This window comes from Perissodus microlepis, chromosome 20 (genome assembly GCF_051167445.1).
Source record: "Perissodus microlepis isolate ML-2025 ecotype Zambia chromosome 20, ASM5116744v1, whole genome shotgun sequence".
NCBI lineage: Eukaryota > Metazoa > Chordata > Actinopteri > Cichliformes > Cichlidae > Perissodus > Perissodus microlepis.
The window spans coordinates 10,845,534-10,872,638 of record NC_140480.1 but is presented as its reverse complement, the minus strand read 5'-3'; the positions used below and the strand labels follow the sequence as shown (position 1 = coordinate 10,872,638).

At 39.1% G+C, this 27,105-nt stretch overlaps 1 protein-coding gene across 1 annotated transcript in view; it reads right to left on the bottom strand.

Annotated features, from left to right (window-relative positions):
• ctnnbl1 (catenin, beta like 1) overlaps positions 1–27,105 on the bottom strand; it is a 70,829-nt gene that overhangs the window by 31,472 nt on the left and 12,252 nt on the right. Inside the window, exons 8-12 of the mRNA XM_084916687.1 lie at positions 24,545–24,617; positions 23,309–23,367; positions 22,911–23,059; positions 14,378–14,559; positions 2,675–2,772 (exon numbers count right to left, since the gene is read on the bottom strand). Coding sequence (XP_084772813.1) covers positions 2,675–2,772; positions 14,378–14,559; positions 22,911–23,059; positions 23,309–23,367; positions 24,545–24,617 — 561 coding nt within the window. The remainder of the gene's footprint in view (positions 1–2,674; positions 2,773–14,377; positions 14,560–22,910; positions 23,060–23,308; positions 23,368–24,544; positions 24,618–27,105) is intronic.

Sequence of the window (27,105 nt, the reverse complement as noted above, 5' to 3'; positions counted from 1 at the left end):
GCTGTCAGGTTTGACATCATAATTACTTTCTCACATTCTGCAACATATGGGAGACGGTATACACAGGTACAGAGTGACTCGATGACCTCGGTGTATTTAACCTCTCTTGTAACGTCTTAGAACTGGTTTCTGGGAAAAATAGAACTACTGCAGACTGATTCAGGTAAAGGTGTTCCCTAAGTGTGTGGAAGCTGAATGGCCTTCTAATGTGAGTATGTTATGAAAACAAGATCTGTGGCAAAGCCCAATCGTGGATACGCTGAATATTCAGGCTTTCACTTTTAATCACTTTTGCTTTATTCGTTTCCATGTATACTAACATTTTTAGCTGTGGTATTTCTACCAGTTTCAAAATAGATTTTTTTTTTGTTTGTTTTTGAAAGAAAACATGTAGTCTATCTATGATTAAAAATGATTTCCAAGAATAATAATTTATACATTCATTTATACATGTTCAACATTGTTGTCATGAAGTTAAAGTTAGGCAGCCAGTGTTTTGTTTTTGTGTCGTTTTTACTGACCACACAACTTTAATACTTTTATAAATGAAATGTCACTGAACTTGCCTTTTTTTCCCCTTTTGATCCTCTACAGTTGCTGTAAAACATTTTGCATTGCAAAGACTGCTCAAAGTTACGACTGGGCGTAAGTTTTGTTGATGCAGCTCACGTAAATTTAAACTAAAGACTAGTTTGAACAAAAACTAAAGATATTAGGAAGAGGCTTGGGGGAAATCAGTTGATGTGACTGTGTGATGTGTGAATTTTCTGACTAATAGTTAAAAGCTTCTTTTGGCTGCTCCTTTAATCACAAGGGTCGCCACAGCGGATGGATCTGCATGTTTGATTAGGCACAGATGACCTCCAAATGTAATCCTCCCATTTAAGTGGGCTTGGGGCCAGCATGAGGAGTACACAAACTTGTGACCCCATGAGGCTGGGATTGTATCTCCTCCCAGTCCTAACCAAGGATCTTCTGTGTGTAAAGAGAATATGTAAACCACTACACCAGCGGGCTCCAACCCCCGGGTCATGTCCGTGAGTTGTTTTAGTACCGGGGCGCAAGAGTTGAGGCTTGGGTGCGAGATTTATGGTTTTTATCGTTAACTCGGTTTCCCTGGGTCTTTTCCCGTGTTGTAGTTGTGTGTCTTATTTTGAATGAAATATTTATGCATTACCATAGCGACAAGAGAGCATTAAGGGGCAGAGAGGAGGATGTTACACTCAATGTTGTTGGCGCATCTCAGGAGGGCGCTGCTAATAAAGTTACACAATTACACAGTGAATTCGTGTTTATTATTATATTTACAAAATACCACAGTTTTTGTCTTGGTCGTATCATTTTATTTTGTTGTATTTATCCACGACACCTTAATGGCCGGTCCATGAAAATATTGTCTGACATTAAACCGGTCCGTGGCGCAAAAATGGTTGGGGACCGCTGCACTACATCATGGAGAACAGAGAAATACGCAACTACCAGTGTCCAAAAGGGACAGATGATCAACTTTTCCCAGTTCCGATAAAATGACTTTTAAATGTCTGCAGATACAGAGTACCGAGCAGCACTAGAAGTATTCAAGACGATATTTTTTTAAATGTATAACGCAAGATCAGGACCTAAAGATTATGTCACAAAATAAAATACACAAATAAAATACATAAAAAAAAAATACCCCCAAGAATATACATTTAGTAAACTAATAAATGAAAACAGTACCAGGATAAAGAAAATAAAAGATTAAAAAAAATTTGATTATGCTTTTCGTCCAATATTTTTTCACTAGTTGGGCGATCGTGGCTCAAGAGTTGGGAGTTCGCCTTGTAATCGGAAGGTTGCTGGTTTGAGCCCCGGCTTGGACAGTCTCGGTCGTTGTGTCCTTGGGCAAGACACTTCACCCGTTGCCTACTGGTGGTGGACAGAGGGCCCGGTGGCGCCAGTGTCCGGCAGCCTCGCCTCTGTCAGTGCGCCCCAGGGTGGCTGTGGCTACAATGTAGCTTGCCATCACCAGTGTGTGAATGTGTGTGTGAATGGGTGGATGACTGGATATGTAAAGCGCTTTGGGGTCCTTAGGGACTAGTAAAGCGCTATATAAATACAGGCCATTTACCATTTACCATTTTAGTCTCATTTCAGCTTAGAGTAGGGTCACTGCATGCTGCTCTCATCTAGGGGCTAAACATTATATAAGATCAAATATTAGCAAGTGTGGATGAATGACAGAAAGAGAATCCAATATGGAAAGCTTCGTTGCCTGTAAGTTTCATTCTAGTATTTGGGTAAAAACCTGTTGCAAACATATGACAAAGTGCAGAATAACCCTTGCTGTAAGGCTACTTAAGCTCAGTCATGCTGTAGTAGTATTCACAGCCTTCTCTCACCGATACCCAGTCCTGACACATTTGAGTCAGGATTGGACCATTATCTTCTCCTAATATTGATCAGTGCATTTCTATTGCACAGAGTAAATAGAAAATATAGAAAGAGAAAATATATTTTAAGTCATTTAAATTTAGGAAATACAGTACACCTGCTCTGAATGAAAAAAAACAACTGGTAATGAAGACAACAACACAGTCTGATGAAGCACTCAAAAACATGAGATGCAAAACAAAAAGGGGTTGCAAGGCAAGAAGAAGAATGAAGAAACCAGCAAGACGACAATGATACAAACCTTCTCACAGTCGTTCTCCGTGAACTTGCTGAGGAGCCTGCTTCTCTGCTGGGACTTGAGATTTCTCAGCATGGAGGCGATGATGGAGCAGACGTGTTCTGAGAAAGAGTAAAGTGAGAAGAGAAAAGCTCATCAACGACACAAAATATCTCTCAAATATCTCAAGCACGGCATCACTTCACTAAAGACCTCACAGGGGTTTACAGTAAGCTTAAAACCCAACAGGTGCATGATCTTTCACCACAGTTACAGTTAAAGCAAACAGTCTCAAACGTTTAAGAAAAAAGAACTGATTACTGCAAAGCTCATGCTCACCCACATCCACAGAAAGGACAAATCGATTAGCACTTGATAATTTGCAATTAGAGCACGCAGCCGGCTAAGCGTGGATACTCTTACAGAGAGTGCACAGAATGAGAGGAGGGAAAAATGTTAATGAAATTTAGAAATCAATTTTCATTTTAGGGCATGCTGGAACATGCTAAATGGTTTTGGCTGTGGCTGAATTACATTTATCGGGGTGATAGAAATTTGTCTGTGGCAGCTCTGGGGCCATTTAGCAAGCAGGAGGTCTAGAAACATGTTAATTGACTGAATTAGCAACAAACACCAGTTAGTCACATTAAGTGCCCTTGTTAGCCAAATTCATGCTATGTAAGACGTGTTATCTGATTCAAAGACCTTCTTAGTCACAAAGCGGCACCAAAAGGCAGCAATCATAGCATAATATTGCTCCATGATATTGAATGGGAAATACAGTGTACACACAAGGGGGGAAGAGAATATGACATTGTAAAATCTCTGGATATACAGAGTGGAGGGGGAAAAAATGTAATTGGACTTTATCAACAAGAGGTCAATATTCTCTCTCAACGAGGCTTTGCAGTTGCTAAGCAACAAGAGTGCAGAAATCAATCCCATTTCTACTTTTTAAAAGGGGTCGTATTTGCTGTCAGCTCCCTTTGTGCAATCCCCTATGACCCGCAGGCTCTCTACCCACAAGAAGTGAAGGCTGGGAACACTTAAGGCTCTAACACCTGCCAGATGTAGCCTTTTCAGAATATAGAAATATCCATCAAAAGCAGAAGGAAAAAAAAAAAAACGTGTGAAAATGAACCAGCGTACAATGCAAAATAAACTGGAGTTCCAGTGTTTCAGAATGGCAATTCAGCAGAAATGTAAAATGTAACAAAAGCTAAACATTAAACAATAAATGTGTATTCCTGCTAAATCTGCAAGCCAAATATTTGGTTATTTTAACACTTCTGTTCGCATCTATTGCTCTTCTATCAAACTAAATCCCTCCAATGTTTTACATCAAACTTCTAAAAATTTACTCAATATTTCTGATGTAATTAAAGTCCCTGAAACTGTAGCTTTGTGCTTTAATTATGCCTCTAAGCAACCAAATATTCTTGAATAAAAAAAAACAGCTTTTAGTTATTTGTTGACACAGAGAAAAGGTAATGTTGGTGATAAGCCCTATATGGGCATGGCTTAATCAGGTGTGACATATGGTGATGGCAAAATAACACCACGGTTATATTTTGATTCAAATATTATTAAACTCTGATTCATTAAAATTTGAGAATTCAATACGTGAAACTTTCAAGGCATTCTGAACTCACATTATCCATATCTCAAAAGTCACTGCAAGAATGCCCATGTCTAAAGTAGACCAATTTTTGATTTATACTGCTGTGATTTGTTTGCTTACAGGAGTAAATTAAGGATTAATTAACCATACTTCAAATTTTGACACACTAAAATCACCTCAGCACTTCTATTAAAATCCTTTATATCATCATGACACATCAGAAGAAAGGAAAAAATAAATGAACTATTTCTGACTGGTTCAGAGGTATCACAAGTATCTGCTCAGGCTGCACATCAGGACGGTTCAGTCCAAAGATCCCTTATTTTAATGTAGACAGCCTTATTTCCTGTACACAAAGACAAGGAGGCTAAATGCCATTTCCAAAAGGACACTACTTTATCAACTTGATCCAAGTGGTAATTGATGTCACCACCTCCACGCCCTGCCGGGGAGGCTATTGATCGCTGGCTGCAGAATGTTCTTTCCAAAGAGTTTAAAACTAAGCAGAGACTGCTCCTTTGAGATTTGTGAAGGAGGTGGGAGCGGGATTACATTGTGGCTACCAGATAAAGGGCAAAGCTGAGTAAAAATAAGCTTCCTCATCTGTCTTTAGAAAAGTGTGCAATCAATACCTCATTTAAATGTTTTCTTTCAAACCTCCTTCGGTATTTCACTATGGGAAGCGCCCTCTGGCGTGACCAATCACGGAAGCGCCACTACCACAACGCCTGTCCAAGACAGACCAATTACTTCAAGGACAAGTGCCCCCCCAACCCCTGGCCCCCACACTAGGCATTGTCACTTTCTTCTCTGTAAAGATTATAAGAGCTCCTCAGCGGTCCTGAACCAGGATAATTAATTTAATCTGTTCATTGACGCAGCCGTTAAGGTTGTTCAAGAACGTGTTTTTTTTTTTTTAGTTTTTGGGAACATCTATTATGCTGTAGCTATGTATTTTCATTGAGGAAATAATAGCAGTTGTCGCGTTACTGCTATCCGCGTGTTACAAAACTAGTTTGGTGGCATCCAGATGCATCCTGTGCCTTTGGTAGAATTGTGGGTATGTACTAGGCATGCAACGATACACAAAATTCACGGTTCGGTTCGATACTTTGGTGTCACGGTTCGATATTTTTTCGATACAAAAAAATGTTCATGCCTTTTTAATTTGTCATTTATTAAAATTATAAATATATATTTTAACTCAAAAGTACAGTTTTTAAATGTAATGTTGCTGAAACAACAAAATAAAAAAATAAATAAATCTATCTGATAGAGAAATCACTCATCTTTGGAAAAGAGTTTATTACAGAGAAATGGCTCTTTCCAAAATAAAAGCTATACTATACGCTTCTTCTGGGCTATATTCTCAGCAGCATATTAAACATATCAGGTCCACATAAGGAGAATCATGTGCTAACGGCTGTCTAAATGACTCGGGTAAAGTTTGTAGCATGCATGCTTGTTGTTTTTGTCTGCTTCCACTTGTCTTTGCACTAGGATGATGTCGGTGTAAATGTGCAGTGATATTCGTTGTGTTCCCACTAGTGCTGTCAGCGTTAATCTCTTTAAAATAACATTAACGCCATAACGCAGCAAATCTCCGTTAACGAGTTAACGCGGATCGCCCCGTGCGTGGGGCTGGACGGGGTCAACACGTTAACAAGCTAACTGCGCTAACGCACTAGTTCCCACCAATTGAGCATTGCGTGGCACATCCGACATACTGTTTTACTTTTGTCCATAACGCGCTTACCATCAGGGTCATGCTTCACATGAAAACCAAGATAGTTCCAAACGCTAGATCTGAATGAGGGTGGGGGAGGTTAAATTTGCCATGTTGCAACGAACTTAGCTTCTGTCTTGCTAGCTTGCGCTGCGCTCAGTGGATCTGCAGTCGACAGTGCAGCCTAGGCGGAGTAGTCGAACGCAGATTCACTGAGCGCTCAACACAGACAGCATCGTCAGAAGAAAAGTTGATAAAATAAATAAAAATTTTTGTATTGTTCGATACATATGCGTACCGAACCGAAAGCACTGTATCGAACGGTTCAATATCGATACGAGTATTGTTGCACCCTTGGTATGTACGGACATGTTTTATTTTTTTATGAAGTCAGACATAAAGCCAAGAGAGCAGTGTGACTGGACCTTGTTTCTGAACTTTCGTCCCCCGGGCTAATTAGCTGCCAGGGTGGAGGAATGGCAAGCACGCGCAGTCTATTCATGAGTGTTAACAACTGTTGCCAGGGGCTACAGGCTACAGTTTGCAACGAAACCAACCATTTACAATGGCGTGGTGGGTTCAATGGCTACAGAGCAAGCCAAAAAGGCTTTAGATAGCAAAATATCCTCTCTCTTAAGCTGAGGAGCGGTATCTAGGCTTTTATTCCAGACATTTCCAAATTCCAAAAAGGTGGGGGATCATTTGGTCCCATTTTGAAATTAACACTCCCTCAGTTCTCACCTCAGAAAATACAAATTCAGAATGTTGACACAAAATGTGTTGTTTCGATCTATTCACATCGATAGATCTACAAGACACTCATTTCCACATTTCCAGTGCTGGATAAATGCTAATTCTTTAGGTTTGTGTTCCAGGGCATAGCCTACAAATAACTCTGTTTCGCAACAGAAAGCTGGTCTTATTAACAGCTTGCTTGCGTTTAACTGGGCTGATTGTTTCGGTGATTTCCGTCATTCCCCCAGGGGCTGTCCTCGCTGCAGCTGGATGTGAGACGTCATCTCAGTCGTATGGCCAAAATTCCTCCCTGAATGTCTACTGGCTCTCGGTCACTGGAGGGACCCCAAACTGTTCACTGTTGGTGACGCTTTGAATACCGTTATTATGAGGAAAACTGACAATGGATGCTACATTAACAGGATGGGGGTATATTTTCGAGGGGTCCACCGTAAATGACACCTCGCTAAAAATTACCTGGAGCTGGCAGCAGTTTTTCCAACGCTGAAGTGTTTTTTGCCGCTTCTGAAAAGTTGTCATATCTTAGTTAAAACAGACATAACAGCAGTGGCGTATATACACCGTCATGAGGAACTCGCTCTGTAACTTTGCACAGACTGACACAGCCTGATTACGTGCAGCAGCAAACACCTCCTGTCATTACGCACGACGCACATTCCCAGTGTGTTGAACAGCATGGCAGATCTGCTCTCCAGAGGGAATCAACTCTACCGGGAGTTTAGACCCAATTCAGAAATGGTGCAACAGCTGTGGGAGAGGTTCGGACAGATCTGTTTGCATCACGCAAAAATGCACAATGTCCTCTGTTCTTTTTGTTAAGAAACAAGGGCACGCCATTAAGCGAGGATGCACCCATCCTATTGCTGGCTTTGGCATCAGCGAAAACAATGAGTGATTTGCATGCTATGAATGACTTATCTATGTCCTGTTCCTGTCTGTAGTTTGTCCCCCATCCTTATAATAATAATTATATAAGGTGGCTCTGCGCCCCTGCCTTCATGCCTAAGGTTAGGGAGTCTACCTATAGCTGCCCCAGGATCTATCAGCTTTTCCTTCGCCATTTGCTGCTGAGAGCCAGAGGTGGCTTAACTCACTTTGTCCTGTCCAATCATTAGCAATCTGGGAGTAGGCTACATCTCCCATAGTGAGATACCACAATTGGTTTTCAGAGAACAGAGGTTATACAAGTAACCAAACACTGTGCTTTACTTTTGAATAATGAGTGTAACAACTGGGGGGGGAATCCACAACAAAGTCCTTCAAAAAGTCACAAAAGAAGACAACACTAGATCAATGGATATTGCCGTTATAAATGTCAAGCAACAATGTCGTCTGAAAAGCCTACCTCACCGTGTTAGAGTTGCATCATTGCTGACAATAAGACAAAGCGAGACTGCTGTTAGTGTTTGCACTTCCAACAAGTAATGCACGAAACCCTCGAGTTAACTTAAACTACTTCACAACAGTGAACAAGGTCCCTGTCAAATATTCCTAGAAATATTTGCACTCACATTACCCAATGCATAATATTCCAATTGCAAATATTCACTCATCCTCCATCAATCATTCATCATTTGCATTTGCTTTGCCCCAGGGGATCCATAACACTAAGTTAACATGCAAATAACCCTGAGGGGCCTGGATTCATTTATTGATTGACAGTTAAAGGAAGCATGGTGTAATTCTGAATGACAGAAGAACAGATAGGTGGTAGCTAAATGATAGACGGATTGAGTCTGGACTAAGAGCACCCTAGGGAGAGCAATCAGCCTCTCAGCACCACAGGATAGACTGTCAGGAGGTGCCTGAAGGAGCATGAATGAATTGTGGTTTTGTTTGTTTGATTTATTTCATTGCTATCAATTTGCTATCATTAGCTTGGCTAAGTTTAAAAACTAAATCTACATATTGCCCCTAGGAAATGCATAATACATCTTGTTCCAATACCTGTTGGTGGGTACACAGTCTGATAATTTGGGAACTTGGGTGGAAATTTGCAGTCCTGGATATTTTCAGCTGCCACAGTAACTAATGTTTCTGTCCTATTTTTGTCATAATTGAAGCAGTCATCTGTTTAATTAGCATCTTCACGGTTCCTCAGATGAGTACATAAACAGGTATCTGAGAGTATTGTGCATCTGTGTATCTGTGCTTGCAGCTCAAAATGCGCACAGGTACTGGATATACAAATAGTAAAATAATACTATTTTACCTCAAACACAGATAGATGCTGATTCAGCTCAACTGGCTTTCTAAAATTGTTTTTCTGTCTCAAATGTGGTCCCAACTCTAAAAGCAAAACCTCAAACTGCCCAACTGAGATCCTGAAATATGTACGAAAGCGGCCATGATAGAGCTTGAAATCTTGGATCAAACCATGAAATTCTCCCTGGTGCTTGCTTGTCTTGAGAATTGGATGAACCCAGAATCTCCATTTCTTCCGTTTTCTGAGCAGAAAGACCAGGTCCAGCTTGTCATCACTAAATTTCGACTTTTCTTTTTCCACTAAAATGCAAGTTCATATCCAAAAAATTTAGAATTTAGCATCACTTTTTTGCAATGGACTTGGTGAGTAAAAGGTCTTTAGAAGTTCCTCTGGAGGATAAGGTCTGGAGAAAGAGACCAAAGGCCACATCTTCGGCCCTACTACTAAGTAATACATTTCGCCTAAATGTTGTCCAAGTCCCTTTCTGATCAGTCTGTTGAAATAAACCTTTTATATACAGTACAAGTTAATATACCCCAGCACATTTCATTAAAGTTTACAGAGATAAAACATGATCCCCCTACAGAGGAAAGACCAAATATGTAGAAGATGTTAATTAGATATGTCTTTACACAAGGCTCAAACAGCATATCTCTCCCTCTGAAATACACTAATAATAGGATTAACACAGCACGACTACGACAACACAGTTTGCAATCATACTTGTAAAATGTTACTGATACCAATCTATGCCTAAAACGTCTGTGCTGGGAGAAGGATGAATAAAGGAGATTTCTATTTGATTCTGGGCTTTTTTCCCGAAATATACAAGTTTCATCTTAATATCTAGATAACCAAGTTTTTCCATTATAGTCACTTATCTAATGTCATATATTTTACTACGCATTCATGCTTTAAGAAAAAAAAAAATCTCATTTGTTAATATCAGAGAAGAGATGCTTGTGATAAAGTAATAAGATGATAGAGTTTGATGTTTCTTCTTTGTAATGAAATCTCTTATTGAGGACGAAGAGGAGGAGTGGAGTTGCTTTCATAAAGGGATGCCGTTTCCATCAAATGGTCTATTCCATCTTTTATACCCACAACGTGTATATCTTGCAGACCTGCAGAGCCATAAAACATGATGGTGCTTCTGGTCTCTTTCTGGCAGCATGTCTCACTCATTACCTATAGTAGTGCAGTCATTAGAAAATAAGGGTCGCGATACGGCCGTTCGCAGCACTGGAAGGTGTTTGCGTGGCATTCAAAATGTATCATGCATAAAGGCCTCTGTTCCCTCTCTCACCACCAAACAAACACGCACATGCACACAAGTGTACACACAAAAAAAACAAACACTTTTCTGAGTTGGAGCCGGAGAAAGAGCTAGGACTATTGTGCCTCACCATGTAAATTAGTTGTTTACTTCTGTTCCCTCCCGCACTCGCTCACATCATTAGCCACCTAAATATAACAACCGGCTGCCACCAATTTCCATCATACAATCTCATTTCACTGGTAATGACAGAGTACATACACCAATAAACCGAGACCCTAAAACAAGGTGAATGGCGGTGTCGAGACAAGAATACTTATGAGCACAGAAATGTAATTTGTTGTTTGGGTTTTTCTTTTTTTCCCGTCTTTTCAGTGTTTTCTCGCCACTTACAATGTCTCTATTAATTATGCCATTCTGTGTGCTAACTTGGTCTGGCAATCCCTGGTCATTTGGGCTGTGCTAATTTCAAAAAGGATTTCACAGGGATCAGTCTTCACAAAAAGGTTTATGATAGAGAGACTAATAGAGTGAATGTAACCAAGGGGACTGTGGATAGAAGGACAGCGAGGTGCATACTTCCTAATTACTTCTGTTTGAAGCGCATGATAGTTAATTAATTTACACTGTTATTATGTTATTCCAGAGAACTACTTGAGTCACACCATATTCAATTAGAAGTCTTACGGAGAAGGAGGGTTCACTCTTATATTGTGACAGGCAACTCATTACATCTATTGCTGTTTGACGAATCAATACAGACGTGATTGGGAAAGTTACGCAGGTCCCATTTGTAACCACAGAGAATAATAACAGTAATCATGTGCCAAATATCAAACTAGGAGCACTATATTGATTCTATGAAGTTATTTTGAGTCTCCCTCCCCCCCAATGATTATGTTTGTATTTGAAAAAAAAATAAAAATAAAAATAATAAAATAGAAAATAGAGATGCACAAAATCAGAATTAGTCTGCTTCATGCACAGTGGTGGAGGCAAACAGCTGTCCACACAAGTTCAACAAAGTAAATATAAGTAAAAAGGTAGCTAAAGCAGCTGGTGTGCCACACACCAGCTGCTTTAGCTTTAGCCACACATACACACACACATACACATGCACACACACATGCACACACAATGTTTCAATAAAAAGTATGTAATTTACTAGTTAACGTAATGCTGCATAAAAAAATAGAATAAACAAAACACTTAAAAGACAATTTTGAATTGATTGTATGCCTGTTGCTTATATCTGACAGGAAATATGTGCAGTATTTTGGTCTTGCTGGTATAACCTTTTCCTCTTTATCATTAATAGATATCTTGAACTGTTAAGAGAAATGTAGAAATTTGTTCGAATGAACCATCCTCTTTGTAGCTTTGGATAAAAACATGGAAGATTAAGTTAGATTAACTGGTGCTTCTATAGTGCTTTTCCACGCTGAGCTTTGAAATGTTCTTTACTAGAAGCAACATTCACTGATTCATACACACATTTAATACAGCACTTTGATGTGTGTTTAAGCACTCTATAGCTACCACTCCAAGCGATGCTTTCGAAACTAATGTCATGTAATGATGCCTATAAAAAGGACCAGTAGTAATTCCCCAGTTTTTCCCTTGAAGACCACAAAACAGCCCAACTGAGCATGGTTTGATTTGGCCTAAAAACATCATTTTCTGATTCTGAGCTTGACCTCTTTAATCATTACTGCATATCAAACTGTTGATCTCCAAACACAGCTTATGTTGTCAAATACAAACCCATGAAGACCACATTTGTCAAAATTCAAGGGCTGGGAGAACCTTGGGGATGGATTTCCACATTAGTCTTTTAAGAGTATGTCTGCCCTGCCAGAGTCTTCAACACACTGAGGGGGGGCTTTATTATCTTGGTCCTGCTCTTCAAGGGGGTCAAAGGTTAATTTATTGAGTCCCTGGGTGAAAATGGGACACAATGGAAGACAATTTGTTCTTCTCTGCAGAGCAAGCAAGCCCCAGCTGACATATGAAACCTAATTAATACGAACAGAAGGAGAGGAAGGATTTTACGTCTCGGTCGTTGATAATCAAACAAAGGGCAGAGAGATGGACAAGCTGTCTACCTCCTCTTCCTTCAGTCTCCTCTCCATTTTTACTCACTTGTCGTGTATGACACGAACCTACGTCTCTCTCGCCGTCTCTCGTTTGCGCTTCCTATCTCTCACTCAGAGACAAGAGAGGTTCGAGAGCACAGGCAGGAAAATCAATCAAGATTGGATTGATAGTGTAAACTGACAGGCCAAAGAGGTAGCAAACCATGATACATGAGCAGATTAGGACTGAGTGCGCCTGCAGGAAATGAGTGTGACTAGACGTTGCAGAAAACTAGAAAACAGGAGCAGAAACAAGTAGGGATGGGTATCGAAAACCGGTTCTTGTTGAGAACCGGTTCCCACTGTTTCAATTCCTTGGAATTGTTTGCCATTTTTGCAAACGATTCCCTTATTGATTCCAGTCGCCCCGAATGACGTCACCACGTTGCGGAGCGTCATTTACCTGGCAGGAAACATGGCGGCTCAAACGCTCAAAAGTTAGGTTATACTTTACTAGCAATACTTGCAAAGTAGATATTTCATTTAAGGGAGGAAACACTACGAATATGCAAAAGCATTTGCTCACAAAACATGCGATAACCTTAAATGAATGTCGTGTTTTTAATTCCGCTCCGGACTCGTGAATTTCAACCCAGTCCTCACCTGTTAATGCGGCAGGTAAACAGTGCATATTATATTAGCACGATCTGCCTTATTACAAAACCTGCCATTACTGTGCATTTAGGTGACCATGATGAGAGAGACAGACAGAGTCTGGCTGGCTCAGATGCTGGCAGTTCTCACTGCAGTCTACCGGTAGCGTCTCCTTTCAGGCCAGGATAGACGAATGTCACCGAGCAGTGACTAAGTTTGTGGTCAAAGGCTTGCACCCATTTGCCACAGAAGATGCCTCTAATTTTCCGTAAGTGAATGTGTTTAATTGTAGGCAGGGACATTACTGGATATTCTTGTGTAATTGCTACAGAATAATTTATGTTATACTTTGTTATTGCTACAGAAGAATATTTATTTTATTATTTTACATTTACAATTTTTTTTCCTGGGGACCCTGTGACACCCCATTGAAGAGCCGTAGGCTGTGGATCTCTTAAGATCTCACTGTTGGGTTTGTAAGGCCATGTTACTCCTAAATTTCTATCTTGTTCAAAGAGAAGATATAAAACAACAACTGTCAATTTCTTGATATTTGTTTAGAATCACATCTGTAAACCCTGAATATTTATTACTCGGTGACTTGTATATATTGTGCCATTCCTCATATCTTAACATATTGTGTTGATAAATAGTCTAGTTTGTTTTTGTTGATGCTACTGTAATGGAGCAACTGTAACTCACATAATTTCCCTAGGGATTAATAAAGTATTCTGATTCTGAAGAGTCACCATAACTTTAAAAAGAGAGTTGCTGCCCCTCATACAAAGGTTTAAAGAGGGACATGTCTTTTCTGGTATGGTCACAATTAAAAATGAACCACAGTTTGTTTAGTTCTGTGAGCAGCCGAGTTCATTAAAGCTACAGTGTTTTATCATTTAGTCCCAGTGCCCATTTAAAACCTAGAATCGCAATACAGCAACTCTGTGATGTTCAACATTATTCAAAACAATTATCTTTAACACATCACAATGTCTGTTTAACTCAAAGAAGAAGAAAAATGCAAAAATTTTATGCAACTAACATTAACCAATTTCAAGGCTGGATCAATTTAATGCATCTCTTCAAGTTTTTGCCTTTTCCCTGCTCTCAAACACTGTGCTTTGTAGACATTCGAAAAGTGCCACCACGAGGAGTCATGAAGTACTGACACAAAGTGGAAAAGTCAATACACTGGCACCAGTGTATTGATAATGTCTCTGAGAAAATAAAACCAAAAACAGTCCAATCCCATCAATATTTTGTCCCCCTAGATTTTACGCAGTTTAGAAATGTTGCAATAATTTCTTTTTCATTGCTTGAACCAATGTGTCACTCTACTCCAAGAGATCAAAACAAGGTAACAAGATTACAGCTGAACACAGCCTCGCTGACCTGCTGTAATTAGTAACTGACCTTCATGCTCCCGCTCTGAAACACCAGTTTTTCTCATCTTCTTAGGAGTTTTCATGAAAAGCGGGAAGATTGTTCGCAAACCCAAGATGTCCACAAATTTATGGCAGTTATCTGTTCCCTCTGGTCCAATCATTCCATGGTCCAGGACCTTCAGAGCGCTGGTTCGGGACATCTTCTTTTCTCTGCAGGATAGAGAAGAAACACTGAATAAATCTTAAATGCAGGCTTTTTTATTTTGTCCTGGAAAAGTCTAGCTAACGGTATTGAGACACCGATAACAGACATGCCATTTTGTTAATGCATTTATATCTACATGAAATTTCAGCCTTGAGGTGCATGTTCTCATTTCTAACAGAAAAACAATATATATTTATTCCTGCAGAGTCAAACAACATGGATTAAATTGGACCACAGCTTTACATTATCACTAGAATTAACAGATACAAAAAAACAAGGTATTTGACAATTATGCTGCTGGAAATTTTAAGCACTTAAAATAAACAGTGGAATGCATGAAGAATTACTTGTGCAAACACTTTTGTTATCGAGCACCACGTAAAAGGGATTTCAGCACTTGCTTCTGGCTTTTGGAATGTTCTCTTATCTGCAAACAAAACATACAAGTAATCCAGATCTAAAATAAAAGAATACTTTTTTCGCTGTTCTCCTCAGCGTGAGGTTTGTGAATTTACTGACAAATACTTGGCGTTTTTGCGTGGCAACTTTAAACTTCTGTAGTGGTTCAGAAAATTCCTCAAACAGCTGCCTGACAATCCTTGCAGCACTGTTAAAACAAACTTTCTTTATGGTAGCTGTAGGTGTTGTTGACAGTTTAGAAGTGCATAAACATATAATAATATCTTTCAGGGTCTATATGACTGTCACATCCCTCGAGTATCTCTCTTCAAAGCCAGGGCTTGGTCTAAACAACTCTTAGCATTTCATAGCATTTTACAGACTAAAAATCATATCTCACAGCTGCTTTATATTTGATTCACAACAAATAAGTGCAGTTTTAAAGAGCTGATTTGTACAAGTTGTAAAACAACACTCACAGTATTAAGCGTGAGAGATTTGAGACGTTCAGGAACATGCAAGCTCGCCAAGCAACAATGAAATGTTGCCTATATTCTCCACTCACATCATTTATTAAGTTGTATATCACTAAAGGCTGTCGGCCCAATGTAATGCATGAAAACTCATATGCTTTTACTAATAAAAGAAAACGAGTAAACACGACAAGATGAATTGTCATCTGTTTTTCATCATCAATTTATTGTAGTAATAATGAGGTTATGCTGTTCTCTTCTCTTTGCATCAACCCCGTCCGCTCTACACACTTCTTGTAGGAAATGTAGCTGTCTATCAAAGTGTCACTTCCTCCATTCCCACCAATGACAGATGACAGTGTTTATCTCACAGGAGGGACACATATTTCAGGCAGTTGTGTCTGGTTCTGCAGACAGACACATTATATATGATGGACGGCAGTGAAGGGCAAGGGGGAGCGATATGCAGTGTACTTTCAGAAGGGAACCTTCTGAAGGGAAGCCAATTCAGCTAGCAGACAGCTGACTTAACTCAAAGTCCTGGTGTCATGAACTACTCTGTTGTCACATAAAAAATGGATTGTGGGTTGTATCTAGTGGATACAAGCATGACAGCAGCAGTATGTTTTTGATTTCAGTCAGATTCTAGATTAGACTAAACCCGAACAAAGTCAAAGAACCTGGAAAAGAGTTTATTAACCTGAGCAAGACAGTTACGAGGATTGATCAGAAAATGGCTACATCCCACTGGAAAAGACAGGGAACTACATTAATAAGAACTTGTATGAATGCTGATGCATTTAAAAGTCTTACTGTGTGTTTGTAAAACTGCTCTGATAAAACTCTGTTTCAGTGGCAGGTCTAACAAATATTTCGCTCTGCCAGGAATTCATCAAGACACCAGGTCTCAAATCTTTTATGTTATATGAGGCTGAAGAGGTCTGAAATTGAGCTTTTGATCAAAGCGTCACAGTGAGTAGAGCAGCTTTTCATGTTTTTTATTATTCTGTTTATCTTGGTTACTTTGTAACTCAAAGATCAAAAACACTACATTTTGTATGATGTGGAGTTATTTTGTTAGGCATGTTGGCGGTTTACCATAAATATAAGGAAAATTTAAGTGATCCGGTGTTTAAAGTGAATCTTTATTCTAATTTACATCTCTCTTTTAAACCACACCTAGCTTTTTTTATGATTCACAGTTCAAAATTATCCTTATTCATATTATACTGGACCTTAGTGCAAAGCCTGATGGCTAATCTAACAAAGCTCCAGCATTGCTCTGTGAGGAGAGGAAACCTTCCAGAACGCCAACCATTTCTGCAGCACTCCACTAATCACTTTTCAAAATAAGGCACATGACAGCCCTGCTGGAGTTCAGCAAAGGGCATAACGGACGCGCTGACCATGATAAACAAAATTCTCTGGTCTGATGAAACAAAGACTAAACTCGCTGGCCTCAATGCCAAGCATCATGCCTGGAGGAAACCAGGCACCACTCAACACCTGGTCAATAGCATCCCTACAGTGAAGTATGGTGGAGGCAGAATCACACTGTGGGGATCTTTTCTGGGAGCAGGAACTGCAAGACGAGTCATGTTCAAGGGAAAAACACAGAAACATCCTTGGTAATAACATTCTCCAGAGCACTCTGGTTAATCTTCCAACTAACCTAAGCACACAGCCATGATAACAAAGGGGGTATCTTCCACACCATTCTGAATGTCCTTGAGTGACCTAATTAGATCCCAGATTTGAACGCCATTAAACATCTCTGGAGAGATTTAAAAATGACTATGCTCCAACGTGCCCCCATCCATCCAAAACAGTAGAATGGGAGAAACTGCCTACTACTTGTAGTTTTGGAATAAAGCTATAACATGACAGATTATGTAACAAGTGAAGAACTAAGAATACTTCTTATTTCTTATACTGGTTCTTTTTTTTTTTTTTGACCTAGAAGGGTCAGCTGGAAGTCAAGACCAGTTGTTCCCAAACTTTTTTTGCTGGGCCCCCCTGTGTTTTACAAGAAAGTATTTACAAGAAAAATTTGCGTTTGTGTGGGAGCCCCGTCAAAAACCTGTCAATGATGCTGGCAGTGTCCAAACGTTCTTTTTTTTTTCTCCCCTTTTTTTCCCTTTTCATACCGCGCCCCCCCTGCAATGGCTCTGCGCCCCCCCCGTGTCTAAGCGAACAAACTCCCTGAGCGGTCCCTTGGACCACTGTGAGCAACAGCAGACATGTGCACTGTGGTCACGCCAGCATCGAATCCCTCCGAAGTTACATGGTTTATTAAAATAATCAAATTACAGCATTTACATTTATGTTAGACTACTTTTAATTAACTGCTTTAGCCCACTTACAATGGAAATTTAAAAAGAATCTTTTTCATGACCTACACAGTTAAAAATAACTTGAACTCCAATTTTGAAAACATTTTTTTTTTTTTATTTCTAAAGCTCTGACTTGTATTATGAGTCTGTGGTCTGGGAGAGAGTCCTGTAACTCTCTGTCTGCAAAATACAGTATATAATGACCAATGTTGGTCAATTAATTATGTAGTTACTTCTTCAAAAAAGTAACTGAGTTATGCAAACAACAAAGTTTTTTGCAGCTGTTTACCTAAAAATGCAGCCAAGGCGTTTTTTTTAAATAAATATTTCAAAATATTTACAGAACAATCAGCTGTTCTGCATCAAATTTGATGCCACACAAATCATTTGTGCCACTCCAAAAAATAATTTCTGTCCACTATGAGATAAAGGAGAACATCACAAGCCTGATACCTGCAGGCCTGACAACAGGTGATGTATCACTCCTGTAACACCTGTAACACTCAGTAGTCGCCTCATTGTTCTGACGCACACAACAAAACTATTGACTACACTACACACTAACTACACAAGATTTGCGCTAAACGTTGCAAATCTCTCACATCTCAAAACACCGCCGTCACTCCTAAAACTTCCCCCCATTCCTAAACAACTAAATGCCATGTTACCATATTATTTTTTGATTGGTCGACATGGTACATTTTTCCACCAATAGGAAAGGCTGGGGGTTTTTTGGTTTTGTATTTGCTCGCAGGCGGAGAGTGCTTTCGAGCGTTTTCCTTATAAAACGCAGTTTTATAAACAACGATAGTATTCAGGAAGAAAACCAAACATTGCATATATTTTTATCATAACTCTGGTTTTACGTGGCCTATCAACACAATTTAAAAACTGGTATAAAGTCCACACTTTTTCCGTCAATTGTTCCGTCTGTCCTGCTCACATCTCCAATGGTTGTACACGTTGTCATTAACGTGGCTTCACTCCACATCAGTCACGCCGCTTTGCTAGCTAAAACACCGGAGTCGGCACATAAGGACGCTGTCATAGCCTGTCAGCGACGTTGATTAGCTGCGTATATACGAATGTGAATCGCATTATTGGCTGGACTATGGGATAAGGTGGCATCGTTCTAATCCCATATGGGAGCAGCCAGTCACTCACTTACCAACACTGCAAAACAGAATTGTTAAAGTATTAATTTTAATTTCAATTCAGGTTAGATTTTTTTTTGTACGCAACGCAGATTTTCTGTGTGCAGAGACCGCAGTGCGCAATTGCACACGCGCGCAGCTTAGAGGGAACATTGTTGACACGTTGTTAGGGAGGTAATGAATACATGAAGACTGAGGGCTGCAGCAAGATTATTTAATATGATAAAATGGAAGTTTTCTCTGTACGAATTTAGCGTCAAATAAAGGTCACCCTTGCACAATGAAATGCTCATAAGTGAAAAATTACAGAACTTGTTTCTTTCTAAAGAAGACATTTACAACATTCTCAGAGTTATATATTCTGCTCCGTCATATGTTGTTGTAATTACTCCGCCACCTCCTATTCTGACTCTCTCTCCTTTCCCCTGGTAGATGATTTACCAGAAAAAGGGTTCTGCATTCCAATAATGAGATATTGATCGAAGCATTAAATCTGCGTGACCAGTGATGTGATTATTAGCACAATAATGCAGAAGCTGTGAAGGTTTCATAAAGGCGTGTAATGCGTCTTTATGAGTCTTTAAGGTCACATCTCTGCGGTGCTGCAGTCCACCAGCTGTTGATTGATTGGACTGGCAGAAACGGCAGGCATAGAGGCGCGTAAGGAAAGCTGTGCCACAAGGGCCCCAGTCTATATCAAGACGTTTAATGTTTATTTTTATATCAATGAAGAAGTCATTTAAAGTTTCACTTATAGTACTTCTGTAAGTTACTACACTGAGAACAAAGTTCATACACCAAGTTCTATTTCTGGATTTGTGGAAGTGATACTGTTCATCATTGGAACTCAATATTGCAACAAACATGTTCATGTACGATATCTATGATGCAGATGAAACTAAACTGTCACCAGGTATATGGCAAGTAGTGTCACTAAGTTTTATCTATTCACATTTAATTAGTTCTCATGTAGCAATTACTGCATTTGCAGTAATTCACCCATATATAAATTTTTATGGCAGAGCACTAAACCAGTCTAATTATTAAAATGAGTGCCCTGTTTCAACTGCAAAGGACTGATGACTCTGCTTTATGCCTCAGTCACACTAGAGCAACAATAAGACAGCGACTTACTTGCAACTGGGGGGGTGGGGGTTCCATTAAATCTGTACATTCAGCAACCAGTTGCAAGTAGCTGGTTACCCAGAAGCTGAGTGAGACACATCTATCAATCTGAATTAGGGGAAACGACTCAGCTATTGCCATTTGGTTAGAGTTTGGTTATATTCCTATAATAAAAGCAATGCTACTGTGTCTGTCGTTTTGCAGTTACACTGTGTTCCTACAGCACCTACATAACTATTTTGTGTTTCTGTTTCAGATTCATGCGGTTCCGACTGGTTTCTGAATGTAAGCAATTTGAATTTCTGTGTATGTAGACAACAACAGCCTTGCAATTTCACAAATTTATCACAGTTCATTGCTGTATTATCATAAAGACACTGCATTTAATAACCACTGACAGAAGACTGACTCCATCTTTTTTGCTTTTCCATTGCCAATTTGAAACACCAAGCTGCTTTCAGAACAGTAACTGACTGCCGAGTGGTTGCAAACCAGACTGCTGTCTTCAAAGCAATTCTTTCAAAACATGAGAAGACTGTAAGTTCATTACACATGGATCTTGCTGTAGTCTCTAACAACTGTTTTACCTAGTGAGACTGTAGCATAAGATACAGAAGACACTATAAGCTGTAGATTACATAAGTATGATCTAAAATTGAAAGCTGTCATAGCACAAATGTTGAGATTTTGCAGCAAAAATGTAGAGCTCTAAAGTCCAAGGTCAAATACATGAAGGAGTTCTCTTACACAGTTTCTTGTTCCTTGAATAATTAATTTTTTCTCGCTGTGCGAGCCATAAGTTCTCCACTAGCTTTTATTAAAAAAAAAAAAAAGATATGGCTTTTCAAATGTTTTCATCTTTCCTTTCAATATAACCATGTTTACAAGTACTACCACTACTAAAAAGCTTAACATCATTTACTCAAAACTGTGGTAGAAAAAACTAAACCGCATAAATTTGCATTGTTATGCTAATCCTATGTGAAGAATATAATAATAATAATAATAATAATAATAATGATAACAATAGTTGTAGATTTTTACTGTTATAATACCCTGTTGCCAGGCAAGGACAAAATTTAATAAATTGAACCTTGAATTGCCTGAACTCTGTTTTACCTTGGAGTTTGACTTTTCTAAAAGGTTGTATGAATAATGGACAAAACAATAAGCACCAAGTTTTTAGACGTTGCATCCATATGTTGTAAAGAGAAGCTAGTATGTAGGGCTGGGCCATATCATACTGATCACAGTAATACCGGTATAATGTTGGGCAACGATAAGAAAATGAAATATCGCGATAGAATATGGGTAAAACGCGCATGCGCAGTGCCTTTGTTTTCATACACACATGGCGAAAAAGGCGACGGGGAATGACAAGGGCGAAAGCGGATCGTTGAATGAAACGGATGAACCAGAATTGGTTTGTAAAAATGCTGCGACTTCAGTGGTGTGGAACTGGTTTAGCTTTCGTCTGTCCGATACACAACAAAGCACTATTTTTGGTAGCGCATGCTAGCGGGCCGTCGTTATTACTGTGTTTTTTGGAAAATAAGGCACACTTAAAATCAATCCTTTGATTTTTCTGAAAATCGACAGTGCCCCTTATAATCCCGTGTGCCTTATGTATGAATATGGACAGGTGCTGCTAGTGGGAGAGAGACGTCTCTCGCGGAGTCCTTTAGTGCTACAGGCAGGCAACGTGCTCAAATAGCGCACAACTTGGTTTTTTTTATTTCTATATGATAATTCTGTATTATTAAGCAATAAGAACAAGTAGTCTGATGTCCTGTAATCATTACGAAGCTATATTATTAGAATTACATAATACAACTATATATTGTATTATGAAATACAATGAAACATTACGTTTTTGAACAAAGTATCGGTATCGGATCAGTATTGTCGATACCACCTTGAATTTTACTTGGTATCGGATCGGAAAGGAAATCAGTGGTATCACACATCACTAATGGATTGTCGGAGCATCACGGCTATCGTAGTCAGGAGCCTTGCGGAGTGATACGTACTGTGCTTCAACATAATATTACCGTATTGTGTGTGTATAACCTCTTTTTAAGTTTTGTGGATATTATACATGGTTATGCTGAGGATATGTCGGCCAGTTTCCACTGGAAATGTCTTTTGGTTAAAATGTCAGCAAGGAATTTGCATTTGAACTGTTAAACATTTATATAACTTTAATGCACATAAAAAACAGCTGCTTGTTTAAGTGAAAATACATTGACTTTTTGGGGGGGGGTTTTTTGCACTAATAAAGTTGTGGAGTTGTAAAGTATTTTGTCTAGTGTCAATTATATCATCAGTTATATCGTTATCTCAAATTTTCAAATGTATATCGTGATAAATATTTTTGGCCATATCATCCTGCTCTACTAGTATGGCAATATCAAGTTCCTGAAATATCACAGTTTCCACCGTAAGATTAAAAATGTTTTGTAAGCAGTAGTTATTATCACGGCAGTAAATGATAGCACTACCTTGCCAAACAAAAACACTAACTGGCAGATGCTGTGAACAGCAACAGTTAACATGAATGAACTGTCAAAGATGCCCACCACCAAGCACTCAATTTGTAGAGAAACTGGGAAGTAAAACATCGTAGTCAACATCTGCAACAGCAGGAGAGTGAAAGCTGATTTCTGTAGAGGGTTAACAAGACTGAACCTAAATTACACTTGGCTTTAGCGTGCAATATGTAGCTGAGTATCATAAGAAAAAAAAAGTGTATTAATGTGAGATGCAGACATTGTGGGTGGCTCTCAACCAGGTGAAAACTGAGCATCTACAGCATGAAGCCATCAGGGAATGTTCCACTTCTACATTTCTACAACGTCTTACACAGCCTCACCTCAGCATGAGATTCATCAGCTGAAGCCCTTCACCTCTGAGGAAGCGGTCACGATTGGAGGGCAGCATGAGGCAGGAACACAGAGCGTCAAACAGGTTCTCCATCATCTCCTGCTCTTCAGCTGTGGACGGGTTGTGACGCTTGAACACCTGGAGAAGGTAGGCGGGAGAACAAAGGAAGCATTTTGAAAGGATACATAGTATGCACATTTCTTTCTTTTTTTTCTTTTATTATTTTTTTACATTTCTAACAATTTACCACAGATCTGGAGAAGCTCATATTAGAGAAATACTAAAGCTTCACCTGTGTATGCCTCTCAAAGGGCTGTTGGGAAAATATGAAGGGTAGTGCACAGAAGAAACTAAAAATAGAAGGGGGAAAAAAAGCAAAAATCTTACAGATAGTTGCTGCAGTAACACATCAATGCCATCCATCTCACCCAGTAGTTCTCTGGTATCTGTGAAGGAGAAAAATAAAAAGGAAAAGACAGCAGGGAGATCATGTCGAGATGGTGGCAAAAAAAAGACATTTAGTGAGCAGCGGGGAGGACAGAAAGCAGGAAAAAGAATGTTTAAGTGGACAGAGAAAGAGGACAACAAGAGAAATGGGGGGGCGACAGAAGTGCTTCAGAGGGATAAATACTGAGGAACACAACTGCTACGAGGGACCTCCAGAGAGTCAGCAAATGAGGAAAAATGGGGGCATTGACAAATACACATCCTCACAAGTTATTCAATGTAGACCTGAGCATTACACAACACACCTCTGCTTCTCAGCAGACCCAACTGGCACACACTCACACGTCCTATAAATTGACATTAGAAAGTGGCACACACAACACTAATAATATTATGTGCTGTGACTTTTTCCCCCTTTACCTTTCTTTGCTCGCTTTACAATAAACAGCTGAATGAGCTGGAGAACATGATCAATTTTCATGCTATTTATGGACTGGGATGGGATGCTGAATTTTAAAATGCACTCTTTCAGAGTCCAGCTTTAAATCCAATTCAACATTAAAATTAGCACATCAAGGCTCTTTCCAAACTGGCATTTTCTTAGCAGCTGTATGATTTGCTGTACTCTTACTTCAAATAAGGTACATCATTTCTGGCAGGATTTCTCGAAAGAAAGAAAAATGTTCTTTTGTAAAAGAACTTTTTTTTTAATAGATTTACATTATATTTTGTGTTCGAAAGGTAAGTGGAATAGGATGGAGGCAGCACGAGTGAATGAGAAGGGTGGTGAGCTTAAAATGAGACAACTCCAGCTGAATGTCAATGTAACTTGTACCATTAACGATTACTTGTTTAAGGACCAGATAGTTCTGTGGCTATGTGAGGCTCTATTGGGTTTTTAGTGAGAACGAGAAACATTAAAAGGTAACATGAAGTCATAAAGTGGTGGAAGGAAAAAGAAAGGGAGAGAAAAGAAAAGGTAACACAGAGGAAAAATATGTAGGGAGGGAAAAGGGAGCACGGAAAGGGCACAATAAGATAAGGCTGCGACAGACCATGACTAAGCCTAAACGTGCAGAAAAAAGGAATGAAAAGAATGGAAATAGGTTGGCAAAAATATGAAAGATAAACTAATATCATTTGGAATCCACAAACCATTTAGTGAGACACACTTACTGTCATTGTTCTGCAGCAAGATGGCCAGGATTTCACTGCAGTAAAGCTTGTTAGCATCAAAAGGCATCTTTGCCTTAGAGGGAGAGGGAAAGAGACCAAAATCTAATTACTACTCATCTTGAGAAGCTGTGCTTAGTTTTCGGGTGGAGGCTTGTGGTTTTTATGAGAATTTGGAAATCAAAACATATTTTACAACAAACTTGTTTGTTTCTTTCTTTAAACTGAAATTCTTGCTTGTATTTTCTGGTTTACAGAAACTCCAAATACAAAAAATTAACAACAACAACAACAAAAAAAAAAAAAAAAAAAAAAAAAAAAAAAAAAAAAAACCACTCAGAGAACACAAACCTCCACCAAGGCAGCTCACTCTCTGGGCAGTGTTTGTATTACATTTCGTATATATTCATGTTGTTTTTTTGTTCTTTTTAAACCTACTTTAAGAAGTTTGTAGTAAAAAGGGTAGCATGACACATGTTAGCTTTACACAAACATTTTGTAGGAGTAGGTAATGATAACAGGCATTGATTTGTAAATAACTGGACATGAATAACTTCATCTTATTATATAATATTTTCCTACAGTACATTTCTAACTAACTCTGGAGCTCATTCTATTTCTCTTGACAACACGCTCTTTAAAGATATGACATATTTTGAGGACAACTTGAAAGAAACGCAGATGTGAAATTTAAAAGTGACATCAGAGGTAAACATGACTTGATATTTGCCAACTATGATGTGATATTTACAGTCGCTCTAGACCAGTATCATTTCCTAAATGTTGCCAATCTAAACAATGTCAGTAGGACTTTAAGCACAGTTTTAACAATTAAAGGCATTTTATGGTTTGACCTTATCTGACCTTGAAGAAGAAATCAGAGAGCTAAAGTAACGGAGATCATAACGTAGATCAGTGGTTCCCAAACTTTTTTTGCTGGGCCCCCCCTTTGTTTTACAAGAAAAATGTTCGCGCCCCCCAACCACCTAACCCCCCTCCCCTCTGCACAAACCTCCAACCACACACACCCATATTTTGCTCCATTGCGGTTTATTTCACGCCTCAAACATTTAGTAAACAATTAAGCAAATACAAGTAATCTTCAATAAATTACGGGTAGTAATAAAATAATCTCCAAACTCCTTTACGCTACATCCACACTTAAACGGGTATTTTTGAAAACGCAGCTGTTTCTATGCGTTTGGACCTTTCATCCACACGTAAACGGCGTTTCGAATCACCGAAAACGAAGATTTGTTTTTTGCGTTTCCGTGCGGACGAGGAATACAGAGTTTGTCACGCAACGTCAAAGGTATGTGCCTTTTTTCACGTCACGCTGTGCGCCATGTTATTGTTTACATGAGATGAATTGCAGAATGGCAGATAGAGACAAAATACTGTTAATCTGACTATCTTCATTTTTTACACGCTTACATATACACACGCAGTTACTGTCCCTCCATTTACAAAGGCAGAGGCGTCACGGTGTGATTATTTTACGTGTAGTTGTTTTTTTTCCTGTGTAATAATATTCAACATTGCTATCAATACATTTTTCAAAAAATGCCTCTCTGTGCAAAATGGGTTCAAAAACATAAACAACTGTGGGATACTGTTTGTCCGGGATTTGAACCGGGGGAACAAATCGTGGCAGGATCAGCCTGATGTTATTTGTATCCCACTGTAACTTTACTGTATAAAGAGCTAAAATCTCCAAAATGTCAGGAGTAGGTATTTATTACAAGAAGTGTTTGTGAACTAAAAATCAACAATGTGGGATTCTGTTTGTCCGTGATTTGGAGAGCCCAAAAACCTGTCCATTATGCTAGCAGTGTCCAAGCGTTCTTTTTATTTTCATACCGCGCCCCCCCCTGCAATGGCTCAGCACCCCCCTTAGGGGGCGGGCCCCACACTTTGGGAACCTCTGACGTAGCTCATTCCCTATGTCATCAAAACAAACAATAGAAGAAATATAGTTTTAAAATAGCTCTATACTTTGGATTATTATCACTTTCACCTTCAGATCAATCAACTGAACCTGAAGGAGAGGTCAGAGGTCATATGTGACATTATTTTATACTGTACTTTCTGTGTCTTCACAATACACACCACACTCCAACAAATAATTAAGTTGACCTCGAAGACCTTGGTGGATCTAAGCCTAATTTTAACAGATTGTTAACATGAGCTCACTCTACACCCGCAACAATTTCTATGAGAATTAATTCAAACACCTTTAGGAGCAAGACAGCTTAACACTACGTGAAGGTCTTAAAGTGAAGGGAACTAAAGGCAAATGCTAACTCAATATCAAAATACTGGTAAATAAACTCCATAACACAGAAGTCACGACATATTTTATCCTCAAAATATTTTGTTTTAGCTTGGGTCTAAAAATCGAGACGGACGCTGAAAACTCTGGATTAGTTTTTGATATTTGCTTAAGAACATGATGATGACATTTAATGTGATATGTATTTGTAAAGGCTCAATATCTTGCAACAACAAATAATCATTAAAAAGAAATGTATTAATCCAGATTGATTCCACCGTTACAAACTTCT